Source organism: Falco naumanni, chromosome 8 (assembly GCF_017639655.2).
Source record: "Falco naumanni isolate bFalNau1 chromosome 8, bFalNau1.pat, whole genome shotgun sequence".
In the NCBI taxonomy this organism is placed as follows: Eukaryota; Metazoa; Chordata; class Aves; order Falconiformes; family Falconidae; genus Falco; species Falco naumanni.
Genome location: NC_054061.1, coordinates 41,892,991 through 41,920,640, shown reverse-complemented (window position 1 = coordinate 41,920,640; position 27,650 = coordinate 41,892,991). Strand labels below are relative to the sequence as shown.

At 39.6% G+C, this 27,650-nt stretch overlaps 1 protein-coding gene across 4 annotated transcripts in view; it reads left to right on the top strand.

Annotated features, from left to right (window-relative positions):
• Positions 1-4,293: 4,293 nt before the first annotated feature.
• FIGN (fidgetin, microtubule severing factor) overlaps positions 4,294-27,650 on the top strand; it is a 106,465-nt gene continuing 83,108 nt past the window's right edge. For 2 of the 4 annotated variants that reach the window (XM_040604089.1, XM_040604088.1), the window contains exon 1: positions 4,294-4,591. Coding sequence is in view for 1 of the 4 variants with exons in the window: in XM_040604087.1 (XP_040460021.1) it covers positions 5,582-5,606 (25 nt within the window). In the remaining 3 variants the exon portion in view is untranslated. Of the gene's footprint in view, positions 4,592-5,440; positions 5,607-27,650 lie in introns of those variants that run through there. The other 2 variants (XM_040604087.1, XM_040604090.1) reach the window with 1 other exon arrangement.

The window sequence follows — 27,650 nt, the reverse complement described above, 5'->3', positions numbered from 1 at the left end:
AGAATCTAACCCAAAGTGGTTACAAGTTGTAAAAGTTACCAGTTTTTACATCAGCCCAGCAAAGATGCAAAAAGTGCCCCTACAGATAGATGTAGTCTGTATATAAAGTTTTTCTTTCTGACACAGGCAGGAATTACATTAAATATGACCTTTAGTCAAGTGATGTTTTGTGATACTAGGTACTGCCCAGCACCTAAGCCATCATTCTGTGTGCTAAACAAGTCCAGGAAGACATTATGTGTTTCTGGTTTAGTCTCTGACCTAGGGCTTGGACCTGTTTGAAGCTTCAGTCCAACTGTGCAGAACAGTGGTGCAGCTAAAAGGGAGGATTTCATCCCTTCCAATCTCCTGGGAAGAACATGGAAGCAACAAGTAATATTAATACTTGGAATGCATTTCCCTCTCTGTGCTTGACCATTGCCCCACTGTTTGCTATGGGGCTTGTTTAGAGCATTCATTCAACTCAGTGTTGGTTGCCTGTATGCAAGAAAGAGACAATTACTTCTGATCTGTATTTATCAATACTTTAAGGACCACAGAGGTGTCATTGCCTCTTGGAGTCTCAGCACAGGCAAGCCAAAGCAGTCACTGCACTCATGCTGACACACAAAAAGGTGGTCCTGAAAGGTAGTAAGTGAACCTTAGCTACAGAGACTGAGGTTTCTGTGACTAAGCACTCCAGTGAGAGAGAGAAGGGGTAGCATTTCCCACCCGATAAGGGAGGCCCATGATGGTCTGTCCTGCCACACACATTCTGGAAATGTCCCAGCATGTGGCATCTGGAGCCACCTCAGCTGCTCGATGGGGATCCAGGTGGTATGAATATCTGATTTGAGCTGCCAGAGCTCTTAAACAGGTTGTGCTCCTAACAAAGGAAGAAAGTAGTCTGTATTCACCAATGATCACAACTCCAAAAAAAAGGCACTTGAAGGCTGTTTATTGCAGCACATCGTAGCAGACGACTATAGCGGCAGTTGCCACATGTGAGGTCTGAGAGTTGGAGACTGAAGGGATTCCCCAGCACAGAGGGAGGAAGGCAGGCAGGAGGCCCTGCCCTGGAGGTCTGTACTGCCAGCACACAAGGGGAGCACAGATGCTGCCAAACTGTCAGCATCAAAAGAACTCTGGCATTGTCTGCCACTTTGAAAACTTGCTCCCATTTACAAATGAAATCCGTGTAATTAATGTAAAGGCACTAAAGGCTATTTCACAGACCACCGTTGTTTTTATTATAGCTTTTAAAAACCTTTACTAGATATACTAAGTGGTAACTGCAAAGTCCACATGCATCACATGAGCATCCCTGGGAGAACGGTTGCAGTAGCATAGTTAGATGTTCTTGTTCTTTGTTTTCTGGGATTTTTGTTTCTTTTGTTTTGTTTTCACAATTCAAATGGTTTAAATGTTACTAATCTAGATTTGCTGAAAAGCTCTGTGAACTTTCACAGAGCCTGGTCTGAGTTTGGAGTTTGTAACAAAACCTGAAACCAGGCGGGTTTCATGTGGTTTTGAATTTCATTGTGAACGTTTCACCTAGATGTTGAAATAGGCTCAAAGTAACATTCCCATTTTGAAAGTCTGTGAGAATTTCCCATTCAAAAGGATCAGGACTGTTTGGTGGCATTTTAAACAAAGAGTGGAATTCATCCATGTACAGATGAGCTGAACAAGGCCTTCACTTCAGCCTAATTCAAACCTCAAAATAAGGACTTAATATGGTACATAAGCCTTATGCTGACCTGCACAGAGGTGAATGTCGACCCATACAAACATACACTGCATATCTACTGTTTCAAGTCAGGCTATTTTAATGTGGCATGAGAAGCCTGAAGGGAAGAAAAATACAGGTATATAAAATGAAAATACTGAGGTTAATACAATACTAAGACTGATAAATATATTCTTCACTGGTCAAAAAATTTCAAAAGCTCTGGTGCTTGTCTAATAATGCCTTATGATAGTTGCCATTGTTTTCCTGCATCTACAAGTCATGGAGCTCTGTAGTTGTGTAAGAAACTCATCTTTCGCTTGAGAGAAAAAGTGCATAGTGCCACGGGAGAAGGAATCCAGATGTATGAAAAAGCAAAGACAAAAAGAGTCATTTTTGTGTTTAATGATATGATTTTTAGACCAAGCTCATGACCTTGAGACCTTCACTTCTTATTTGCAGTGCTTGGTGCTGGCAACACTAGCAGAGGCAATATGCTGTGTTGCAGATTTCAGCATCGGAGATTACTAAGTGTAATATGTATAGTTTGGTCAAATTAGTGAGCAACATAAGCTACTGACACGCTGCCTGCATTTGGAACAGTCGTCTGCCTGCATTAATGCCAAAGCTGCCACTTAATATCCAGTAGCTCTTGTAGAAAGGACAACGGGTGGCTATCTGCACAGGTAATGGGCTGATCCAGGCTACGGGCCCATTGCTTATAGTCACCCAGTGCTGAGGGCAGGGAAAAGGTGGCTTCTATAGACTTCTGTTGCAAGTTCTAACATCCAGTTAAACTGTTTCTACATGTATGTTTCGTTTTCATTGGGACATGACGGGAAGCACAAGCAGTTTTGCTGCTCCAGAACCAACTTCCTTGCTTCAGAACACCTTGTTATTCCACTAGCAGTGCTCTCCTTACGTAGCAGCACCGTCGTTAGCACTAGCGTTACCCCTAGATGCCCAAGCAAGCTAGGAACACCTTCTGTATCCTTAACAAGCCAAAGTTTGTCTAGCCATTTTGCTCTGTCCTTTTATTTCCAGTCTCTCTAGGCACAGCTTTGTTACCCAGAGGGCTCAGGCCTCCCAAAAGAGTCTTCAGCTGGTGAAAATAATTTTGGGTTGACCGAATCACTTCATGGACCACATCAATCCGACAGGCCTTGCTCTCCTCTCTTTTCCATTACCTGGTAAGATAGGGACTGGCTGACAGCTCACAGTAGCTCCTGCTGGCAGCTACTTGTGAGTTTTATTTCGGCCTACTGTATTACTGAAAAGGAAAACGGCCAGGAAAACAGCCCATTCCTGCTCCCTCCAGATGCTAACCCCCTGGCACTGGTCTCCTCTGCCTCCTCCAGAGCCCATAGTCCCACTGCATCTTCCCGTTTTCCTAGAAAAATGTAATCCATCTCTTCCACATCCAGGATGGACAAACAGCCCTTCCAAGCTGGCCTTAACTCCTCAGCAGGGCTGGGAAGGGAGGAAGCTAAACCGCTCTGGGAGGGACCCCGAGCCAGAGCTCGAGCAGCATCTGGACAGCGTGGCTTCTTCCCCCCTAAAAGAAATGGTAAAGATGCTCTGATCGCCTCATCAGGTGTAAAACCAGGAACGCAAGTCCGTCCCGTGGGAAGCCCCTGGCTCCCCTCTCCGCAGCTGCGGTAGCGGGGAGGCAGGCGCGGGCGTGCGGAGGGAGCAGGGTGCCCGTGAGACCGGCACGGCGGGTCGGCCACGCTGGAGAAAGACCTGTTTGCGAGAGGCAGCATTACCGGTGTACGAGAGGGAGGGCCCAATTTGTGCTGTGTGGCCACTTTATGCCTTCCCTGCCAGCATAAAGAGGCTGTAAAGGCCGTCTAACGGCCCCCCGGGGAATCCCTCTTATGCAAGGGGAGTCCCCGGCAGCTGTGGGCCGGGGTAGCTGGCTCCCTGCCATCCCCCGCCGAGCCGGGGCTGGGGAAGTGCGGGCAGAGGGAGGTGTGGCTGCCGGGGCCCCTCAGCCATTGCCGGCTACCGGGAATGCCTCGCCGCGGCTGCTAGCGGCCAGGCTCCGGCGGGCAGCGGCCGGCGCTCCCCGGGAGCCAGCGCCGGCGCGGGGCACGTCTGCGGGGCGCTGGCCGCCGCCCGGGCCGGGACGAGCCCGCCGGCGCGCGGGGCACTTCCACTCCGGCCATTTTCCTCAGGCGGCGGCGGCCAGTGAGCCCCGGCACCGGCCGCCCGGAGACGCGGCGCGGAAGCCGGCCGGCGAGGGAAGCCGCGCAGGCCGCCGCCGGCCGAGCCGGGACGCTCCCCGGCCCCGGGCGGGGAAGCGCGGGGCGGCCGCGGCGGAGCGGAGAGGGGGCGGCCGCGGCAACCTTCGCGTCGGCTCCCTGCCCCGCGGGTGCGGGCCGCCGCTAGGCCCCGGCCCTCCCCCGCCGCCCCGCGCCGCGGAGCGCCGCCGCGCCCGGGAGGGAGCCCGGCCGCCGCCGCCGAGGGGGCCCGTGCCCCGTCCCGCCGCCCCGGGGAGCGGGAGCGGGGCCGCTGCGCGAGCGCCCCGCTGCCCCCCGCGGGAAGCGGCGGCCCCGGCGCGCAGTGCCGCGGAGCGCCCCCCGCCCCCCGCGCCGCTCCCCCTTTGAAAACTGATCTTTGGCTCTTCGCGTGAAAGTGATTTGAATTTGGCTCGGCGGCGCTCTGCGCAGGCGTCCAGCTGCTGGCATGCTGGCTCCTTGCAAAGCAGCTGTTTTGGGTTTGAAATTCCAACATGGCAGAGGCTGCAGTCAGTCTTCCCTTCAAAAACTTGGAATGATTTCAAATCATAGGCACCTTCACTTAACCCGAGCCCCCATTCATCAGCAAACACAGCGGATCGATGCTACTCTAACCTATCGGGTTGTTGTACCAAATCTCCAGGTAAGAGGATCTTTCTCGCGCCCCCCCCCCCTCCCCCCCCCCCCCCCCCCCCCAGCCCCAGTCTTTCTACCATCGTTTGAAATTTTATTTAATCTTAAAGCTCTGCGAAAGAGCCGCGTGGGGTTTTTTGGTGGTTTTTTTTGTTTTGTTTTTTGTTGCTGGTTTTTTTTTTAATCGCCTGCTCGTGCCCTAAATATTTTGCCTAATTTGCAGTCGTTTTCTGATACTAAACACTCCGCTCTGCTTTCCTAATCGTAGTCTGGAAAGTACAGATATACAATCGCAGTGCATGTTTTTTCTTCCTTGATCGTTGCCAACAATAGTAGGCAGATTAAGAGTTCGCGATTGCAAGCTCCCTCCCCACCTCCTCCTCCTCCTCCTCCTAATTGGATTTATTTTTAAGTTGCATTGAAAACAATAAACTGCAGGTAACGCGGGGCTGGACTTTGAGGCAACTAACTTCTGAGCAAATAAGTGGAAATAATCTCACAAAACAAAAGTTAGGTTAAAATTGCTGTGGCTTGACTGGGGGGGGGGAGGCACGGATATGTCAGAGGAGCTGTTGCAGTGAAATGTAAGCACATCATCTTGGAGGGGGTACAGCGTGGTGGGCGTATTGTTGGCTCGGAAGGGAGAGAAAGATGTATAATTTAATGGTATATACAATCCACTGATCCTATTACTATCCTCCCTGGAGCTCTTGTTAGTTTCAATGGGAGTGAGTGAAATTGACATGGACTTGCATTCCTGGTCATGTGCTTTTTTTCCCCCCTTTCTTTCTTCTCTTGTGATCTGAGATCCCCTTTTTGTTGATGTTGCTTTCCCACTTAATTATATGCATGTAGGTTAAATGAATACCTGACGAAAGGGCCCACGTTTCAAGGCAGTGACATTTGATAGCTGAGAGGAAAAGTGGCTTTAATGAAAAGCAACCTTTGGAATTCCTGCTTGTGAAAAATCCAATTCAGCTTTTTGTGCTGCCAGCAAGAAATGATCAGTAGCACCAGTGTTTATGGTATGTCCGTTTTGGGATCTACTTCCTTTGCATCTAAATAGCAAAGACAAATTTAAATAGCATGATAACGCACTGAGGACTCTGCATGCAAATATTTTGTAATAAATAGCTAATGTTTAATAGTATATTTTCACTTGTGTATATATATAGGAGCATTTTTTTCTCTTGCTATCATTTGTTTATAATTTCTGCTTCGATTGTAGCATTAGTTTTGTCCGTTGTATTGATCTCAGTTGTAAAATCTAAAGTTGCATGTTACTAGCAGTGCACTATATACACCACTGAACTCCAGTGGTATGTAATTTAGAAAAACTCAGTGGCCGGAGAAGGCAAAAATGTGTAGCAATGAATATATACACCTATACGTCTACATACTCATGCATACATGCCTAAAATGCTTCTTTTCCTTGTGCAAACTAATAGTTTTTTAGTATATATTTGAACTCCAGCTGCTTTTCCCTCTCTTACTTTCAGCATAATCATCTGCTAGAGGTTTTAACTGATGTGGGGTGAGGGAATGTTTTGCATGTAAACAAACAAAATTACTGTTGTGGCCGAATGTTTAATATTGTATAATAAGTGCATTTTATGCTCAGTTTACAAGTGTCTGGTTCCCACTGCTCTGTTCTCAATGTGTAACAGAATGAAATAATCAGGTGTTGAAACTAGCTTCATTTTAACGGTCACTCTCCAGCCCCCCACGCTGCCCTCTCCTCCAAAAAAGTCAGATAAAATGGAGCATGGGGAATTTCAGTAGATCTCCTTCTGGTGCAGTAGATACACCTCTAGGTATGCAATTAAGGTTAAGGAACTAACAACAGAAGTGACTATTAGTCTGTTTTCTGCAACCAAAAAGGGGGTACGTTCACTTTTAATTGCATTTGGTAGCAACAAATAAGGATGGAGAGAGACCCTAGGAGAGAGAGTGTGTGTGCGTGCGCGTGTGTGTGTGTTTGGGATAAGGGGGAGGTCTGGCGTGTGTGGCTGATGATCTCTCGTAATAACATATCTGAATGCAAGAAAGAAATTGAGAGAGCAGTTGCACAACGTACACTCCTATTTTGGTGCTGTAGGTGACTATATTGCTAAACATATCCTGGGTGCTATATGATGCGAGTGATCTGATTGCGTTTTGCATGTAGAACTTGTTGACTTTGAAGCGATCAATAAGGCAACTGTTTATTTTAGATGCACATAATTTGCCCTGAGAAATGTTTTAAGGAGGAGAGCGAGCAAGAGCAGAACATTTTTTTTCTTTCTTTTTTCTCCCTTTTTTTTTTTTTTTTTTTTTTTTTTTTTTTTTCTAGAGCTGTTGGAGCAAATGTGATTGCCAGATGGGAGATTTCCCTCTGTGATGTTAAAGCTGTAATATATATTCAGAGCAGATTGGACTGCTGCTTGTGATGAGGAGGATATTACATTTATAAATTTTAAATTGGGAATCGGACAGTATGCTGAGAGCTGAAATTGGATGGTGTGGACAGTTTGGACTGTTAAATGCTATTCCCAGATAATAATAATAATCATAGTAGCAGTAATATATATATGTATAATCAACATGATACTATTAGGCAGCTATATACATTCTATGGCACTTAAGTATATATTTCCAAATATGATTTCTCCTCACTTCCCCCCTTTCCTAAAATGTTAGGGATAGGATGTGGTTGGGAAGGGAGTTTAAAAGCCCACTGTTAGGAGAAATCAAACATAATCAGGTTCCTGTTTGAGGAAAAGTTTTGCTACAATTCTTGTTGCGGATGCACCTCTTTCTGAGTTTTTGTTTTGCCCATGTATGTGGCCTGACAGTGCCACAATCCTGAAAGGCTGGAAAGTGGGAACTAGTCACACTCCAGCAGCTCTGCTGTTGCAAATTAAAAGTGTGTTGTGGTCAGGAAATGAAAGCTACAATGTCTCTTTTGAACAAGTCGTTTATCAAGAGAAACATCTATCAAGCAGTGACTTGTCACATTGATCCTCTAAAAGTTAGGTCCGAAGTGGAAGCTGCTTTGATGTTTTTGATCCCAAATTTATAAAATTGAAAAAGCTGGAGAGAGTAGGACCGATTTGCACTTAGAAATGACTCTGCGCTGGGTGTGACAAAATCATCAAGTATCTGTGATACAGAGCTGGTAAACCAAGGAGGTATCAGAGCTTCTGCCTAATTTTTATTTTCACATTGAAACTTTAGCTTTGCCACACAGGCATCTCTTTTCATACTTTTAAAGATCCTCTCAGGATGCCCGTGCTTTATTTCATCAGGGATATTTTCTTGCTTAGGAATACAGCTGTTGCTTCCAAATTGAACCTTTTTCCTTTGGTTTTGTGATAGTATTTATAGAGTTCAGTTTGAGAGGGCAAATTCAGGGGTTTTTTTTGCTCTTGTCTTCAGTCATGTTTCTTCTCTGTTTGTGATCTGTTTCCACCTCTCCTCCCTGTGAAGCAAAGTTTTGTTTTGTTTTTTTTTTTTACTGCCAAAGTAATGTTTATTGCAAGTAAGGTACATTTGAAGGTATCTGTTTGCATAGCTTAAAACATGAGTTAAGAGTCCTGTTAAGTGTGTCTTCCCCTTCTCATCCTCTTTTTGATTCCATTTTTGACATATGAACCATACTTTCATTCTCAACAGGAGCAGTGTATTTCAAATTGAATATCAAGTCAAAATCTCAAGTAAAAAAAACCACAATAAAAACCCCAAACAAACAAAATACCAAAACAAAGTCTAAATTGATCTTTTATCTCTACTTATTTTCAAACATTTCAATTGTTCAGCAACTTTTAAGAATAGTTTTTCATTTTGCATGAAGTTTCTGTTTGGATTATCAAAGAATCCCTTTGACAGAAGAGGGTTTCGGTGTTTGTTGGGTTTTTGTTTTGTTTTCTATTCGGCTAAGGTATGAGCTAAATCATCCTTAAAGCAGGATGCTTTGACTTCTTCAGTGTCATAAATGAGACTAATATGCTTATGAATACTTGATAGGGACCCATTTGCAAATAGGCAGCAACAGCAGCGTGGTGGGAGTTTTGGTGAGTGTTATACTTGCTAATTAATCATGTTTGAAATGAAGCAATCATAGCATGGTAATAAAGGCTCATTGTTGTTTGATGTTTGTAACAGGATGTGACTCCTACACAAATCTGGTGGGTTTGGGGTTTTTGTTGCTATTTCCCCCCCTTCATAATAAGATACCTTCACTACTCAATCAAATTGTTTTCATTTATTGCAACATCTGTGGAAGCATAGGGAGTTTTGCTTCTCTTTCTAGCAGGTTTTAGAAACATGAAGACTGTATTGTTATTGTTATTTTCATTATACAGTTCATGGGAAAAAAATACAGTCTTATGTCATTAGATGTTCTTTAAGACTTTCTTGTTAAAGCCCAAAATTATTCAGGGTTTTTTTTTTTTTTTTCCCTTGGTATGAAAAGCCTACTACTCTTTTTTTGTTATAATTAATAAAATGGCGCTTCATGAACTTTTGTGCTCCATTTGCTTACGCATATGTAGTAAGGGTTGGCAACTAAAAATATATTCCAGAATACTTTGTATACTAGTCCTTTAAGAATTAAACTGTAAAAAACACTTGGATGGTGTTTTTGTTTCCTTGTTTTGGTTTTTAATATGGATCTGATCAGATATGGCATCTTTAGGCTTTATTGTTCACCTTTCAATTAATAACTACTGTATACAATGGAGAGAGATGTGATAATCTCTTTCAGACTGCAAAGCTTTAGTTTCAAAATTTAATTAAGGCTATTTTATGCTGCATGAACAAGGTTTGAAATCTGCTTTTGTGTAGATGCTCTCCTTCTTTTTAAAAATATAATTCCTAGAGGAAAATTAGTCTGTAAGGTTTCTGTCAATACGTTTCTTCAATGAATGCATACAAGAAACATTGAATATAATGACTGATCTTCCTGTAGTCTTAATCATCAATTAATAGGCTTATCTGCTTGTTAGGAGTGGGTTTAATGGTACGGAATCAGCGTGAGATCTGTGTACATGAAACATTTGTATGTTGTTTATAACAGACTGAGTTTTGATCTAGCATTCCTAGATCTAATAATAGAAATATTTGGCTCTTTGCCCTCAATCAATATATCCCTTAATAGAACAAACTTTGCATAATACTTTCATAAAGTGCCAGATGTATTGATACTGAGTTGATAAATTTAATTACTGGGGTTTTACATTGATTCATTGATCTTATGATTGGAGGAAATTGTTCTGCAGACATTTCTGAAGTATTGAGGAATATTGTATATCAATAAAGCTTGACTAATTGATCAATCAGCACTTTTTTCTCCTCCTGAGTCATTGATAAGAAAAGGCATAAAAATAACTGTAAAAAGAATTTTGGATAAACTAATTAGAAATTCTTGTGTGTTGTTAACAGAGCAAAGGTCTATGCAGGTGGGGAAAACATCAACTTTGAAGTGGAATTGTGCATATTGGGCTCAATCCTTAGCTGGTGTAAAATAGTTTAGCTGTAAAGAGCTACAGTAATTTGCAGGTCCCAGGTTTTGGGTTTTTTTCTTCTTTTTGGTGTCTTTTTTCTCTTTCTTTTTTCCCTTTTTTTTTTTTTTTTAGTACCATTCTTTGGCTTATTGGAAGCTGTTTTAAATCAGATATTATGGCTACCAAAATATATGGAATTTTAGATAAGTATCTGATCCAAAATGAATAGTATAGCTATAAAATTCATTTGAAGAGCTGTAAATTCAGGATTGCGTATCCCTGATATTGTTGCAGAGTATTAAACTCTTGCTGCTAGAGATGCTATCCTCTAAGTGAAAACTTATCTTTCTTATGGGAAAGATCGCTTCAAGGAACTCTAGGCTGGGAAAAGGCATGGAGGATTTTTTTTTTGTTGCTAAAATAATAATAAAACAATTTCCAATACATAGAATTAGTTATAGAAATATTTTCCAGGTGAAAAACCTTACTGGAATACTTGGCTTTATTTCTGTGAGGCATGTGACCTTTTCACCCTATGTCAATGATATTTTTATAGAGTGTGTGAGAAATGTGAGCATAAAGAAAATTCTGTAAGATTTTTTTTTTAAATAGATAAGAAAAATCTCTGAATCTCAAAACAACATATACATCTCCCTTAGTAAAACTGTATTCCTTTAAAGTATGATAGCTAATACAGAAGAATAGAGAAAATCCACTTGCAATATGTTACCATAGGTTCGACAAATACAATCTTATCCTTCAAGGAGCAAGGAGTCCTAGACTGTAATGGAGGTCAAAGGAATTCTAAGGCTTTCAGTCCTTTAATAATTGTACCTGCCACCCCCCTGATCTGCATGTTAAAGAGAATGCATGTATATGTATTATGTTTCTTAGAAGATAATTTGTATTTGCAGCAACCTACTAAATACAAGTGGACTTTACTACTACTGCTTCTAAATACCTGTTGATGTTGGCCTTGCTGTGTGTCTAGTAAGGGTAAAATAGAAAGAGGAATACTTGGTCAGTCTTGGTTACTTTGGGTCTTGAGAAACTGGGTGGGATGGGGGGAGATCAGGCTTTGACAAGCCAGTTTGAGAATGGGAAGAATACTAGAAAGTGTAATCTGCCCAAAGCTCCACTGAATAACAGCATACGGAGACCTCTGCAGTGATGAAAATGCGGAGTCTGTGCTTCCTTTTTGCTGAGTTATATTGCTATGGAGGTATCGGCACACACAGTATGGTAATAACAATATTGTATGTCTGCTCTTATAGTGCTAGTAACGGTAACTGTCAAACGTATCATAATGCTGAACTATCTGTTTAATCATATAAGCAACACTCCTTACTACAATTGCTATTATATTTGTACAATAGAAAGAACAGCCATGTGTTATTATATTTAAATAATAGAATAAAACTTTGTTCTTTAAACTGTTTTTCTGCATATGGAAAAACCTAAAGTTTCAGGTGTCTCAGTTATAATTAAAAATAATGCAGCTAGATGACTGTCATGTCACTGGCTGATATTTTTTTTTTACTAGTCTGTTAAGCTTGTATTCTGATGTACCATGAAATGCCGAAATAGTAATTACCAGTCATATTATTTAACTTGCTGAGAAACTATTTTCTCAGTTCTTTTAAAGTATAGCACAGCTACTGCTACTATGTTGTTATTTCAGATATCCTGATAATGATGTGGACAAAAATGTTGAGATTATTTTGATGTGATGGCAAACTTTGGTGGTGCAAGTCCATTTTCGCTCCAGGTTCTTTGAAATCACATATGGCTTGGAGTTTTTGTTATCTGTTTTTAACCCTTTCATATTCTACTTCTAATGTTATGTACTCTTTGTTAAAGCATATGGTTCATTTTCTGTATATGAATTGCTCAATGCACGGAGATGTATGCCACAATCTATTTTGTGTGATATTTTTGAATGTTTGCATGTGTCAAGCTGGTTATAGATTGGTGATAAATTGGTTTCAGTAATAAGTATCTAATTTGCATTAATACTCCAGTAGTAAGAGCATACTGTGGTCAAACTTCATGATCTAAGGTAGCTGTCTCACATCTAACTGAGCAAGGTCTGAATGAATGATTCTCTGGTATGGGTCATAATTAAACTTTTTGTTTCTCATCTTCAGCATGATAAAATACTTAAGGGACACATTAATGCATGTTTTCATAACTCCTGCTTATCCGAATGGAATTCGGAAATGCATATTGAGAGGAGATGGGAGAAGGGGCTGGACCTGGTGGGTTACACGGGTTTGCAGCAGGGATGTATCTTCATGCTCTCATTCAAGGGTTATTTTTTGGCCTGATTTAGAACAACTGCTGTTTGCTTTATATTATGTTGGAAATAACATCTGTATTTCCCCCCTCTGTCTCCTCTATTCTAACATACAGGCAAGTAATTAATAAAAAAACATGTACAGAGTGAGCTTGAATTACCACTTCATAAAACTATGAGAACTGCTGCAAAGATATTCCTAGACAGTACAACAGATGTTAATGTGTGTACGCTTCGTCTGGAGACATAGTGAGGGGAAGAGCCAACAATTATTTTGTATTACTGAGTGACAGCAGAGGGTGGATGGGAATGATAAAGTTATATGCAGAATTTATTAATCCCTGACAATAGTATCAATATTGACATTTTAAATATTATGAATAGATAGTCCTGCTATACACGTTTTTGTGATAGCTGTGCTTTTAGATTAAAAGTAGCTATTTATATACCTTACGGCTCAGTGTGGTCATGTTGAAAGAATGGACTTACTCATCACAGATTCTGAGAAAGTGCAGGTTAACATCCTCTGTCTTCTTTAGACCTATCTGATTACTTCAGCCTCCTGTGTTGACACAGAGAAAGAAACAGCTAGATTCTATGCTGGAAGAATAAGGTCTGCAAGCAGTGACTGATATAAGGTATCCCATTGTGATACCTAAACCAAATTTTAAAAAATCAAGCATCCTTTTCAAGTAAAACTTGAGAAACATAGAAAGGAACAGCAAAGATGTATCTGAACACACTTGAAGGTGCACCATTTACTTTCAAAAGAGATCTTTCCCATCACTCGTGGATAGCTTCACCATGAAGAGTGATATCAAAAGATCTCAGAAAAGTAACTATTCTTTTATGTCTTTGGGAACTCAGATGCTTACAAGATTGTTTCTGAGAAGGAAAAGAATTGATCCTATTTTCAGTCCCTTGTTGTTGGCATTTGTGGACCACACCACTATATACAGCATTGTAGAAATATACTCTAGTAGATGAATACAATTCTGTTTCCTCTTGCAGCTTGAAAAGAATAGTGCAATGTTGCTGTATGTAAACTCAGTTTAGAAAATATGTTTCTGTGAATCCTTTCTTGCACTCTATAAAATTGTTTTATTTAAAATACATACAGAGTTTGCTGAAGATCTTTAAACTTAATGGATAGGTCATCTGCGTGATTAAAATAGAGAAATTAAAATTTTAAATAGTATGCATTGGCTTTTATGAAAGTAATACAGGCTAAAAGTCACATGTGATAATTTGTGAACTGGGTATCCCCATTCAGTCAGAAAATTGATGGGTTTAAACTAGCAAGATACAGTTATTTTTAATATGGAAGGGGACTGTAAATTTGCTAACTCTTTAGCTGAATGTACACTTAATTTACAAAATTGAGTGGTTTTGTGTTTTCTAGTGTTAGATCTGCAGCTTTATATTAACTACATGTCTGTGCTCATCCTGTTTTGAACATACTATTCAGAGGCAGATGTTCTATTTTAAAGATAGTAATTTTTCATGTGTCTATAGAATTTCTGGTAATTCTGTATTTCTTACTCTTTGCCTTTGATAAAAGCTGAAATAAATATATTTTGGAAACTGTTCATGCAGCAATTAACCTTTCTTAATCCTTGATTTTCATATTTTTCTTTGACTTGCATACATTTCATTTCATAGTCCTATCCTGTGTAGGCGTTCTTTATGCTACAACACTAGTGTATTTTTCCACTTTCAGTTTAAAAACTTTAGTGGCAACATTAATTTAGCTGATATGGTAGTCCTATTGAAAAATTTAATCTATTATTCAGGTTAATGTTAGTGTTGGTAGAGAACTGAAGCTGAAAGTCAGTAAATCCTGTGTAATGAGGGGTATGAAGCACTTCTAGTTATTTGGCCCCTAGCACTTGTCAATGCAACAGTCACATTAAAGGCACACCTTAATATGCAGAGAACATCTTTGTTGAGACATGTAGTTAAGTAAGTTTGAGAAGCTTTTCTTTAAGGTTTTTTAAAATTTTATTTTAAAGTTAATGTAGGTGAAATATATCTCATCATGTGCTTATAGAGGCTGTGAATAACTAATACCTTAACAAATAATATTTTTCAAGTTTTCACTACTTAGAAATATTCAAAATTCAAAAGTTCTAATGTGGTATTTCTTCCATCACTGAGCAGATCATCCGTAAGGTACAGAAGAGTAGACAAACTGACACTAGTATTCATTGGGCGAAAAAAATTTCACTGCTAATTAAGGAAAGATCTTTTCTTATTGAGCAATTAGCAAACACTTTTCTACACCCCCTCACCCCCTCCCGCCCCTTTCCAAGACGTCAGCTGTTTAGAGATAGTAGAAGTCGATGCTTTCATTCATGCCAGGCAAGTCCTTTTGGCTAAAGTTACTGTTCCTTTCTGTTGCAGAGCTGCTACAGCAGCTGCAGTTTGAGCTTGAAGGCTCCGAGTGGCTGAGATAACATCACGAATAGTATTGCATCTCTGCAAGTGCAAGCATTTCCACTTTTGGGTGCTCAGTTATCAGAGGCTCTGAGTCCCTGCAATTTGTAATGACTTCGGATATTCAGGCACAGAACAAATCTTACAAGCCAGGTGATGGGTATTATAAGGAATTTCCCCAGAAATTGGTAGGCATTAGCTTCATTTGTACTTCCTAAATGCTACAATCTCCCTGTTTGGGTATTAATGCTGTATGATAGAGTAAATAAGGTTTTTGATTTTTCCTGCTTGTTGTAAGAATACATTTTAAATTCATCAGGGCAAAAATACGTGTGTTACATAAAGGTATAAGGAATGACTCATTTGCGATTTTGGACAGAGGAAACTTTAAACTCCGTTTGTTACTGGGTAAATGTCGCAAGGAGCAAAATGCAGAGTAGATAATGCTGTTTCAATTGCAGAATCTCTCTTAGTTACCTTCTCCCTCCTCCTGATCCCCTTCTCCCTCCCCACCCCCCCTTCTTTAAACAATTATGGGCATTGTGCTCCTTAACAGTGCATAGTTACTGTAAAGATAGATGTCCTCAAATAATGAGTTTCTAATAATAATCAGAGAGAGTTAGATTAAACTGGTTTTGTATAGAAATCTTACAGTGTGAAAACGTACACCTACAATCCTGAGATATATTTACAGGAGCTAAGACTATTTACAGGGGACTAACCCAATTTTGTATCTGTGGATGTGTGCAGGGAGGGCAGAGTAGAGGCGTATGTTTGTATGTGCCTATGTTTTTGTTCACCTGCTTTAAAGACTTCAGAAGATTATTTTTTTTTAGTACCAATTTCTATTTTGCTTTCTGATAACCAAATATGTTTTACAATCACAACACACTAATTAGCTTCTGTGTTTACACTGGAAAGCTTGCATCCTTTCAAATGACTTCTAGCCATGCTCTCCTTTCTCTCTTGCTTCCCCCCACCCCTCTGGTCTTCCCCACCCTCAAGCCCTGTATGAGGTTTATTACATTATATTTGTTGCTTTCTTCCTTGTTCAAAAGTTCTGAAGGGAAGTAAATGAAAGTGCTAAGCAGCAACAGATAAAGAGTTGTCACTACATTGGCTAAGAAAAGCATTTTTCCTAACAGGTACTCGATCAGCAAGGCCATACAGTAAATAGAGCAAAATAGTTTAACTTATGTTTTAGAAATACATATGCCATTTAAATGGAAACAAACCCCCAAATCTCCCACATACCTTTTGGGGGTTGGTGAACAAAAGCTCGCTTGTACGCTCCAAATTCCCCTGGGCCTTAATTTGCAATACCATTATTTAAGCCTAGCTGATATAAACCCATTGCAGAGAAATAGAAGCTCTCCTTCCTGGCTTTTCAAAGCCATTCCGTGCCCCCCTCTCTCTGCCTATCAGCATCCCCCAGCCCCCTTGCCCCCCACCCCCCTTCCCAGCCTCTCAGTCTTACCCTGCCACTGTGGAACTCTTCTGTATTTGAAATATAGTAAATGTAGAAATACTGCACTTCTATAACACAGGGAAGTGCCATTCTGCATGGTTTTACTAATGTCTCTACCAACACACATGTAATTCTATCTTCTGACTAAGATCAAGGCTATAATCACTTTAATATCTGTTGTGTCCTCTACCAGGTGACCTGCAGTCTTTCATTGTAAAGATAAGAGACTCTGATATAATAAGTTATTTCTTCTCTAAGTCTGATCTTAAAGAAAATACTAACCAGAAACTGAGAAGAAACTTGTGCCCACCTAATATTCTTTTGGGGTGCCAGACTTTCTAGGTATCGGCTTGTGGGTACAGTACTGACGTTGTTGGATGTTCAGCTGGAAGCTGTTCTGGAGGAGAACTGGGCTTGGGTATAACCCCCAACTGCTGACAGTAAATATGGGAATCACTGTAGCCTGATGCGGCATTGAGCTACATCTCTGTATACTACAACTGTATTTATTTTGCTGCTATTAAAATGGCAGTCTGCTTTGTCATTAAGAAGCTTGTATTTTTGAAATAGCAATTGAGGTGCAGTTCTGAGCCTTTGAGTTAGTACCTGTTAGTGGGAAGAGCTAAGAAATAGATGAGCTACATTCCCAAATGTGGGCGGAAGGATGGTAATACATGCCTTGGCATCTGCCAGAAGTGTGGTTTTTGTGTTGCGCGCACCCCCCCCCCCCCCCCCCCCCCCCCCCTTGCTTTAGTTTTGAAAGGTGTAAGGTATTCTGATAAGCAGAGAGGGAAAAACAAAAGGGAAAATACTTCCAAGCAAATCATTATAGCATATCTCAATGACTGTGCTCCACACTTAAATTTAATTAGAAGACAACTGCACTGGAAAACTGGTCATTTTAGTCATAGTTAACGACTGGTTCTGTCCTACCCCCAATCAGAAGCGATTATATGCTGTGTTGTATCATGTAATTTCTACAAGAAAATTAAGTATGAATAGGCACGATGGTATTGTGTAGTTGCAATAATGAGGTTTTCATTAATGATGTTAATTTATCATTTAACTATCCTTTTGAAGGTGAACATAACTATTTTCCTTGTGGTATTTCCTTTTACTGTATATGCCAACCAGTATCAAATTGGGGTATTTTGTAAATATTTTAAACAAGAGAACTGTGGCTGGATAGCTATTAATATGTTCATTATGTGCTAAAAAGGCACTGAAAGAAGTGAAACTTTGTATGTCCATGTTTCTTACAGGTTAACTACTTTCAGGAGAGATTTCTTTTATGTTGTAATACAACTTACTAGTGTATGATTTCTAAAGTGTCATAGGTAGTTCAATGCTGGATGTGAGGCAAGCAAGTTTGTTTCCTAGTTAGCTGTAATAAGACTTACTTGCTGTCAGTAGCAAGATAATAAGGATAAAAATCATGTACGGTTTAAGAAAAAAGATCTATTAATTTACATTTGTGCACCAACTTCTACTTGGTGATACGCTTGTTGGGCTGAGCTATTAAGTGCTCTGTGGGCTGTATTTCAACGAGTGTATGATTGACTAGGTATATTAGATCTTTTTACCTATTGCTAATGCAAAATTTGACCCTAGTTTTACCCTGACATGTTTTTGCCTTTAAAAAGATCCACGCTTTATGAGTACACAGGTGGGTGGTAAGAAAATTTATCATTGTTATTTGTAGGGTGTGGCTCTGTTAGAGTAGGAGTAACCTAGATTGGAACTGATGCTGAATAGGTTTTACATTTTTTTCGTTATTTTGATTCCAAAGCACAACTGTGGGAATTGAAATATCGTCTTAAAATTTCAAATCTACATTTTATGCACTGTGCCAAAGCACCCATGAGCTCATTAAGCAAAGACTTTTTCAATTAGATCTTGTGTTTATGCATGTATTTATACTTGGCAGAAATCCTTTAGAGGTTTCATTTGCTGTATTAATACTTATGGTGTCTTGGAGTACATAAAATATGCTTTAATAAAATGAAGAGTAAGCACTGCTTACAGATCTAGTTCTGGTAGTTTCCCCTGTATATTAGTGGCTGCTGAAAAGTTGCTTGGCCAGACATCCAGCCTCTAGAGGGCATGCCAATAACCCCCCTGCCTGCACAACCATCTGCAGAAAGTTTTAACACTGGCACCTACAAAGAGAATCCCATTCGTGTTGCATAATAAAATCTCTGTGTGTATTCCTCGTTATTAATGGAGTTTTGCTACAGTAAGAGATTTGCTTTCCTTTTCTTTTTCCTTTTTTAATCTGGGGGAAGGCTTTTGTACTTGTTATGCTGTTTGCTTCCCCCTCCCCCAGTGGTGATCTTTATGGAAGTCTCAAATCCACTATGGTATAATCATTTGGCTCACTTACAGTTATTTCTTCACATAGTAGAAATCTTTCTTTAGGTATACACCGCTCTTTACTGTAGTAAAGACTACAGAAGCCAGTGCACAGTATTTGAGACTTGAAAAATCAGGTACTAAAATTTATTATGTACTAAAATCTAGGTAATAAATAATTCAGGTGGGATTAAAGCCAGTTAACCATACTCCAGTTGCCTAGGTTCAATTGCTCAACCTTTTCTCTCATGAAGTGCCATATTACAGTTTTTTGTTCTCCTATGGACTATTGTTACTAAGGTTGATATTTATGTGGAGTCATATTTGTTCTCCAGTTCAAATGTTTGACTACGGTTCTCTAGTCCAGTATATGACCATCAGAAATCAGAAGTTTTCCAATAATTCAAATTAATCTGGTAGTCTGCTTCAAATTTTCCTTAGACTTACTGATGTAGAACAAAAAAGCAAGTATTCTTGGTACCATCAATTAAGACATGCCCTGAACCATTCTGGTCTACGAATGTGAGTACGTTTAGGGAGAAATATATATTTAAGAAAATCTTTTTGCACAGAGTGTCATTAACCAAGTATAGAATTTTTCCTAAAAGTGTACTGGTTTAGTTTGGGCACTTTCTGCTTGAGCACTTTAAAATATTATTTTGCAATTTGAATTGAAATTTGGTTGGAGCACGTATACTTTAGAGGGAGGAAAAGTATTTCCTGCTGATGACTTCATTAAGTCCTCTGAGTAGCTGAACAGATAGGCCTGTTACTCTGGGCAAACCGTGCCTTTTAATTGCATAAATACAGCATTTTAGCTACACATTTATTGTTGAGCCATGAAGCTTAACTGCATTGTGGAGTTTCTATGTTTCTATACAACATAAGTAAAAACTAAAAAAAAAAATAATCCAGCAAAAGTTAAAGGGTTTCGGTTTGTTTATTTTGGAGGTCACCTAGCCTATAGTCAGGAGATCTATGCTTAATTCCCATTTAGCTTTCCAACCTTTTATTGAAAATAATTAAAATAAAATAATCAAGCTGTTTGGTGTATGAAGTGCATGGTATCTGCTTTATGGGTGATACTGGACCAAATTTCACTAGGGAAGTTTGACAATGACCCATGAACAGTTTGCAAGATTTCTGGAGTATGTTCCTAGGCTGATGCAACCCCATATGCAAAGTTTTCCATTGCTTCAAAATGTCTAAGGGGTTTTGTTGATCTAAGGACAATTAGAGTTTATGGAGTTGCATGGGGGAAAAAATTTCCAAGACAGAGCACAATCTGTGAAAGCATTAGGTCATACTCCTTATGTCTTGACCACCTGTGGCCAACAGATAGTTAACTTACTGGAGAAATAATGGTGACATTGTTTTGTGATTCATCTAATCCATTTTTTTCCCAGGAGGCTGAGACAGTCACTAGTGTGTCACTTCAACCTTGGCATACACCCAGGTTGCAAACTTGTTCCTTCATTTGGTGTTGTGTGTTGGAGCCGTGCAGTAAACTGCCCAACACACACAAACCTCAATAAAAAGGGATGTGTAACACCTGGAGGGCGGCATGGTTAACCCCTTTACAAACCTGATCTCTGCAGGGTTAGGGGTACTCTTAGAATAAGCTTTAGCTGTCATGGAAAAAGGTTGGAAATATAGTTAGGGTATCTGGTCAGTCTTAAATAACCAAGTTTTTTGATGACAGAGCTCTTTACAGTCAGAGCCCATCCCCGCTGTTCTGCCTGGGAGAGAGTAATCTTTTTTTTTTTTCCTAACTGCCAGTAGAGGATTAGTATCATCCAAGCATATCCTTATTGTTGTCTTCCAAACCTCAGTATCCTGGCCCTTTCTCTTCCATCCTGTCAAATGGGTGGTTCTTACAGCTTGTTCTGAAAGCCAAAAAAATCGGGCTGTGTTGAAGCGAGTAGGGGGGAAGCAAGCCCTAGAGCCAGAAACATCCCTGTGAGGGACATGGTGCCTGTGGTCCTTCCCGGGTGCCCGCTGGAGGGTCACCTCAAAATAGCAGGGACAAGTGAATATGCTGTGAAAGTATTGATACAGTTTATGGCATTCTTTCTTTTAAAAGTAGTTATGTGGGGAAAATAATTCAAAATTAATTTTGATGGGAAGTGTAAAAGCACCAAGCAACTCAAATGTAAGCTGAATGCATGGATGGTCTCTGATTTTTGTCGCTAGAAGGGTATGTGTCATGTCTTTGGTCTGAATTTAGAAAACTGTGAATTTTGTCCTTGTGATGGAACTTTGTACCTCTTAAGTATAGGAGAGGGGAGAAAAACCGCAAAGGCTTCTTTTTTTCCTCCTGAACAAATGAAAGCAAGAGCAAAGACTTCTTCATTTTAGAATTCAGGCTCCAAATTTCACTTTAAACCATTTTTAATAGAAACAGTAAATTATAAATCATCTAAGCAATTATCTTAACACAGAAGGAGTGAGGCCCATCCTGGGCTTCAGCCCCAGATATTTCTGGACTACAATAATGGCCCAGCCCAGATATTTACAGCTTAATTTTTGTTCATGTGCACTTGTCCATAAATGGTTCCTTTTCCATTTCCAGTTCAACAACTAAACCACTTATAGTAGAGAGTAATTTAAACTTGAATGACGGCAAAATGTGAATAGAGACAATTTACCTTGGGAAACTTTGAAGTCCATTTCCAGTATTTAAAATGTAAGGTAATGGTTGAACAGAGAACGACTGATCAGTAAGTGCTCCTTTATAAATGTTGTAATCTTTATTTTTTAAATCTATATATGTGTATAAAATCTGGGGGTTTGTTTGGTTTTTTGGGTGTGTGGTTTTTTTCTTTTTTTTTTTTCTTAGATTTACTGCAGTTTGGAGCAGAGACTTTTTTTCTCGCCTTTTAATGCTGTGCCATCTAGCACTGCTTGCATTGCAAGCCAGTGTATCTGACCTCACTCCTCTCCTCATTCCTGTCCTCCTCACTGCTCCTCCCAACCAGCCCCATTGCTTGAAACTAAACAAATTGAAAATAATGATTGGTAACCATTTGCTGTGCTGAAATTCCACGTACAGCAGTTAACTCCATTTTACAAAACAACTTCAATCTAGTGAATTACAGTGCAGTTCTTGGTGGCAGCAGATAGCAACAAGCAGTTTCGAGTTCCTCTAGACAAAGCAGTTCACATAGGGAGCATTATGCAGAGTCACTTGGTGGTGTTGGGTTGGTGCGGGGGATACTTTTGCCATCAGACAGTTCAGTGTAATGCATTTAAAATTAGAGAGACTCTAACCATGGCTTAATTGTTTCGTCTGATTGAAAAAGGGACTGGTCTGTAAAACTGCAGACAGGCGATCTTGCAAACGTGCGCGCTTTAGTTTGGTTTTCTGTTTCCGCAGCTGCAGCGCAATGCGATGAGTAGTGTGTTCGGCTTTCAGTCACTTTCATGTGACTTTTGGAGTGCCCAATGAAAGCCTCAACCAAAAATTAGATTGCATAGCTGGTCAAAGTGTATTGAAGAGCAATAATTATTCATAGAGGTTTCTACTGAAGAAACTCTTTTATTGATGTAGAACTTAACAAGAAACACTCTAAATAGTGGTGGACTGCCAAAAAGCAGGTATTCAAATAGCAACAGACTGTGATGTAATGTTAAAATAGGTACCATTATCATCTATGTTTTTAACTCATTTTCAGTTATTTGAGCTTAGGTTTTGATCGCGTATAAAGAAAGTTGCTTAAAATGGGCAGTATATTGAGTTCAAAGGACCCATACAGTTCATAAATTCTCCGGTGTCTACTGGATTTTTCATCAGGGAGACTTCCAATAAAAATGATCTATTTTAGAAATAATATTGTTTAGTAGGTTGAAATGTGGTGTAATAAAATTAGACCTTCAGTCTTCTAAAGTTACTACTTAGATGGCACCCTTGGGATGGTAAAATGGCTGTATAAGCAGATGAATCAGACAGTTTCACTGATGGATACATTTGTCAGTCTCTGTTACAGATATAATATATTCTTATATCTGTAATCCTGACACTGTTACATCCAAATGAAATCAACATGAGGTTGTCATCTTTAAGCAAATATGTTAAGTGTTGTCTTTTGTGCTTTGGATTTGAAAGAAAGGGGCCCAAGGGAGCCAGCATCATGCAAATGGAACAAATCCCATTTCTTCTGAGCTGTGCTGTTTCCCCCTTCATGGCAGCTGGCTGTGTTATCTTTGTGTGTTTCTCTGAGTGCTGACAATTCTTTCAGTGATCTAAGTTAGGGCACATTAGAAAGTGGAAGCAGCTGTCTGTCGTTATACTGAGAGACGTGTTTGCTCTACTGCAAAGATGAAGGACCATGAATCCTTGACACACTCTCTCCCCCCTCCCCCTTTACTTTCCAACATGATCAACATTCAGACGCACAGATTGTCTGCTTGGACAGTTTTTTGTTCTGACTGACAGCATCTGGCATAGACAAATTTAAAAATACATAGCATGCCATGCTTGGAATTGGAACATCCCTTCTTTATTAATCTTCTCATTTAAACCATTCATTTACATTTCAAGAAAGGTTACAGCTTGATATGGTTGAAACATTTATTTTAAATGAATAACCTCCTAATGAAATACCTTGAATGAGCACCAAACAGTCAGTGTTCATTAAAAATTACACCTGATTAGTATGGCCTTGGAACTGTTGCGAAGAAATAAGATTTCCCCATTGTCTCAATCCAGAATAAAAAAAAGAAGAAGAAAAAAAAGTGCGTGTAATATTTTTTTTTACCAGAGCTAAATGGGAATAGTGCTTTACCTGCACCCCCCCATCATTTTCAAGAATACCATGTTATAAAGCAGTAGCCTTTAAAATGCTATTTGTCTAATTAAATCTGGGTTTGCTGGAACAATACATTTGAAGGGAATGCCTAAACAGTGTTTTGTTTTGGTTTATTCTACTAAGGCATTTATGATTTGAGAGACAAGATGCTTTATGATTTGATGTAATCTGAAATCATATATATATATATATTTCTGCTGAGAAGCATTCACATGTTTGTATACAATACTTTACTAGTAAAATAGAACTGAAATGGTGGACCACCCATTAAAATGTTTATGCACACACACATGCACGTATGCACACGTACATTCTGTACACTCTCATCTTCATGATCCAGGTTAGCAATGCAGACATGCTTGTCTAGCGTTTATGTAAAAATAATACGAAAATTGGCTGTACCAGTCAGTATATGGACTTTGAGTCCAGGAAGGGAGGAAGAAAAACCTTTTCTTGTATTAGGCATTTTAGATGCTTTATATCACTGTGGATTGCAGCTTTAACTACTCACAGTACAGGGAAAAAAAAAAATCTTCCAGAAGGGGGGGGGAGACGGGACCCAGTATTATAATAAAATAGAAGATTGTTCAAGTGCTTGGCAGTAAATATGTAAAACAAGTATCCTGGCTTATTTGGAGAGGAAAGAGATTCTGTAGCAGACAGGCTCAATTAACAGTTGTACGCAGGAGAGGACTTGTATTCCTTCGGTAAATGTAGGAGAGGTCATTTGCTTTAGGATAAATTCTGACAAATTTCAGATATAGACATAAAGGCTGGAATAGATACGACAACAGATTTTTCAGTTGCGCATCAAGCATTTTGTATTTGCAATGTCCATTTGCATTTTTTTGTCAGTGAATAGGTTTCTTTTTTATTAATGTTTTCCTGAATAATATATTTTTAAATTAATTGACTGTGAAACAAGCATTTTGGAACAACAGGAATTTTAATACAGCCTTGAAATATCATTTATGCTTTTTTAAGAATTCTCTTAGTGATGCCTAATCTATTTTTCTTTTTCTGGAGGAAGCACTAAGATGATAAGTTTTTAGCACAGGCTTTACTATGCTAGTTATGTGTAATCATAAAAGTGAAATCAAATTTTATTTTAAATGAAATCACAGTTTTTCCCTCACAAACTCTTCCATTTATGTGATAAACTTCTATTTTTTTTTTTTTTTTTAATGACTAGTTATAAACGCTTGTACAGATATGCATCTCTAAGCAAACTGGGAATAGGTTAGAGAACACAATTCCCTGGTGTAAAAAGCAAGGTTTAGCAGTAATGCTTTTAATCTGGACTTGCAGAGGATTCGGGAGCATCCATAGATCTGCTTCAGTAATTACCATACCCCAAGTGGCACTGGAAGAGACATTTGCCTAAAAACTTGATGTCTTCATTACACTGTTTACATTTTAATTAGAAACATGAAAATTAGTGATTCATATAGACAACTATAGTTTAAGTGGGTTTGCTCACTAGCCAATAAATCATAGAGGGGTAACAAAATGGGGGGGGGGGGGGGGGGGAAGGCACCCCCACAACCTGCATCTGCAAGCAACAAACCCTCTCAAACCTTACAGTTGCTTACAGTTGTAATAAATAGTTTACTAGGAATCATGAATGTGAATAATTTGTTGATATTAGAAGCTGGTTCAAATGTGGGTTTTATTTCACCGGAGATGAAATTCCCATTTAAATTAGCAATGCAATTTTAAAGATAAAGCTACTTGCACACAGTACTACATGTGTGTGAATGATATGTGTGTAGGATATGCATATGTAGCCTCTGTGTGTGCATAGATATAAAACTGTAGCTGTATTAAGAAGAATTGTTGTAGGAATATTTTGGCAGTGCTGAGCACTACCTAAGGCTGCAGAGAAGCCAGTTTAGCCTGTTCCAGTGTGTCTCCATAAATACATGCAAACATTTGTATAGCTGCACACAGGGATGTATATATACAAATACACACAGAGGCAAGGAAGGATATGTTGATAATTTCCCCCTGAATTTTGCATGTACCTGTCAGCACCAGCGGCCTAAAAACACTCCATGCAGGAGTGATGGGGAGAAGCAGCAGTGCCTGTCAGCGTCCCTGCCTGAGTCAGCAGCATGTCCAGTGCCAGCGCCGGGGACAGTCACTCATCCAGCCCTGCCCTCCCCGGGGGCCGCCGGCCTCCTCCGCACCGAGAAGAATGACCCCTCTGTCTGGCACGCTCGAGATCCCGAATCGCACCGCATCGGTGTGCGAGTTCAAATCCCTACTCCGAAAGGCAGAGCTGGGATTCCAGCTAATGACTCAGAGATACAGAGGGTCAATGCACTGGTGGTCTGGAGTACTGAGCCATCGCGCCAGCTTAGTTGTACTCCCCCACCCCACCCCCCCCCACCCCTGTAACTCACTGTCTTACCCTCCTCATTCCCCACCCCTCCCCCCAATTCTCTTATCATGAAAGTGATTATATGCAAAATTGCATTTCTTCTTCTAAGAATACTTTATGGGTTGTGTTCCTTTGAATTTTGGTTTGATCTGCTTGATTAAAAAAAATTATCTTGCTTGGGGGGGCATGGGGGAATTGTTTTCTACACTTCTAACTTCGTTTTACGTTAGTTCCATATAGGCTGTTTTGGGCTTTATGCAAATAATACCTGGATAACCAATTTCGTTGAATGGGAGAGTGAGCCTTGGTAGCAATAAGTAAAAACTTGTTTGTTTAATATTAACGTATTTTTCTTTAACCAAAAATAAGGGAGTTTCCTTCTCCCTTGCTTTTTATTGGGTTTCTTTTTATTCAAATCCTTAAGATTTGTAGAATAATCTCTTTCCAGAACTCTCATCCTGCATTCTGTTATTTTCTTTATATATATATGTATGTATAAAACTTTACATATGTGTCTATAATTCTTCCTGTGTACCTCAGATTTTTAGACAGTACATGATATATATCAGAATAAGCATTTTAGAAAGATGTTTCTTATTTGCCAATATGAATTGCATTTTTGTTCTTTCATCGTTCAAGTGGTATTTCTGAGCTAGAGAATATATAAACCCAGGTATATCTTGTGGCTATTTTAATGCTTTATGTAAGCATTTCACATGCCAAAAATAGACAAGTGTCTCTGTTTTGCATTTGGTTTAATGTTAAAATAATGTTTCAGTTTCTGTCAAACACTTCTATTTGATCTAAAGATTTGTTTTCCTTCTTCTTAATTTAAGTTTTTATCAAAAAATATTAGTATTGTCCCCAATTCCTAGTAATTTGGCAGCACTGCCATGAAGTAACTTGAGCACACACTTCGTTTGACTTAGTGGCAGTAGTCTGTCTTCATTTGTTCTGTTTTCTCTTTTTTTCTTGTTTTTTCCTTTCTTTCTTTCTTTCTTTTTTTTTTTTTTTTAACCCATCTTTTCAGGTTTAGGCATGTTATAAATGTGACTAAACAGAACTGTCTACGTGTGCAAAGACAGAAACATGCTGCTTGCTGGTACGTACTGCAAAATTCTAATAGTTTTGCGCTATCTGTTAAATTCAGTGTGCTTTCTGCATTGTGGCACGAAACAGTTGTGCCGTGAGGGAAGCTGGCTGCCTGCCAGCCATCGACTATGAAATCCTGGGTACCTGAGAGCTTATCAGGTTCTTTTGCTTTGTAAAAGAAAAAGTGATGAAAATGTTGGTAAACTGCCATGAAGGTTTAAGGCTGCTGGAATAAGGAGCCGTGTAATCAGATTGGAAAATGGAGTTTGAGATTCTCTGCATGGGAAGCAGTCGCCTGTGGACCTACCGAGATGCTGTGCAAGTGCCCGAGCTGACCACTTTGTTAGCAAATCAGCTTGTTTGCTGCAGCAGCAGGGTGGAATAGGCTAGTCCTTGTGATGGTATGTAACACAAGTAATATCTCTTGCTTTGCACAATGTAATCAGCTTGCAATTAGCTCACTCTACATTAACCTTCTTGATATTTTTCCCTTTTGTAAGACTGTGCACTTTAAATAATTAACTATAGAAAGTAATCCTTCAAGCAAATCAAAGCAATCCTTTAATTTTATCACCCTGCTGAAAAAGTATCAGGTGGTCAACTGGTCTTCATCAGCTGCTGGAAATTCTCAGGCTCACTGTAGCGTGGAGAGGTTCTTTAACCCGTTCACATTTAGAAAAATGTCAAGATTTTATATTTCTCATGTAATATAATGCTGCATCATGAAGCTGCAATTGGAATTGTTTTAATG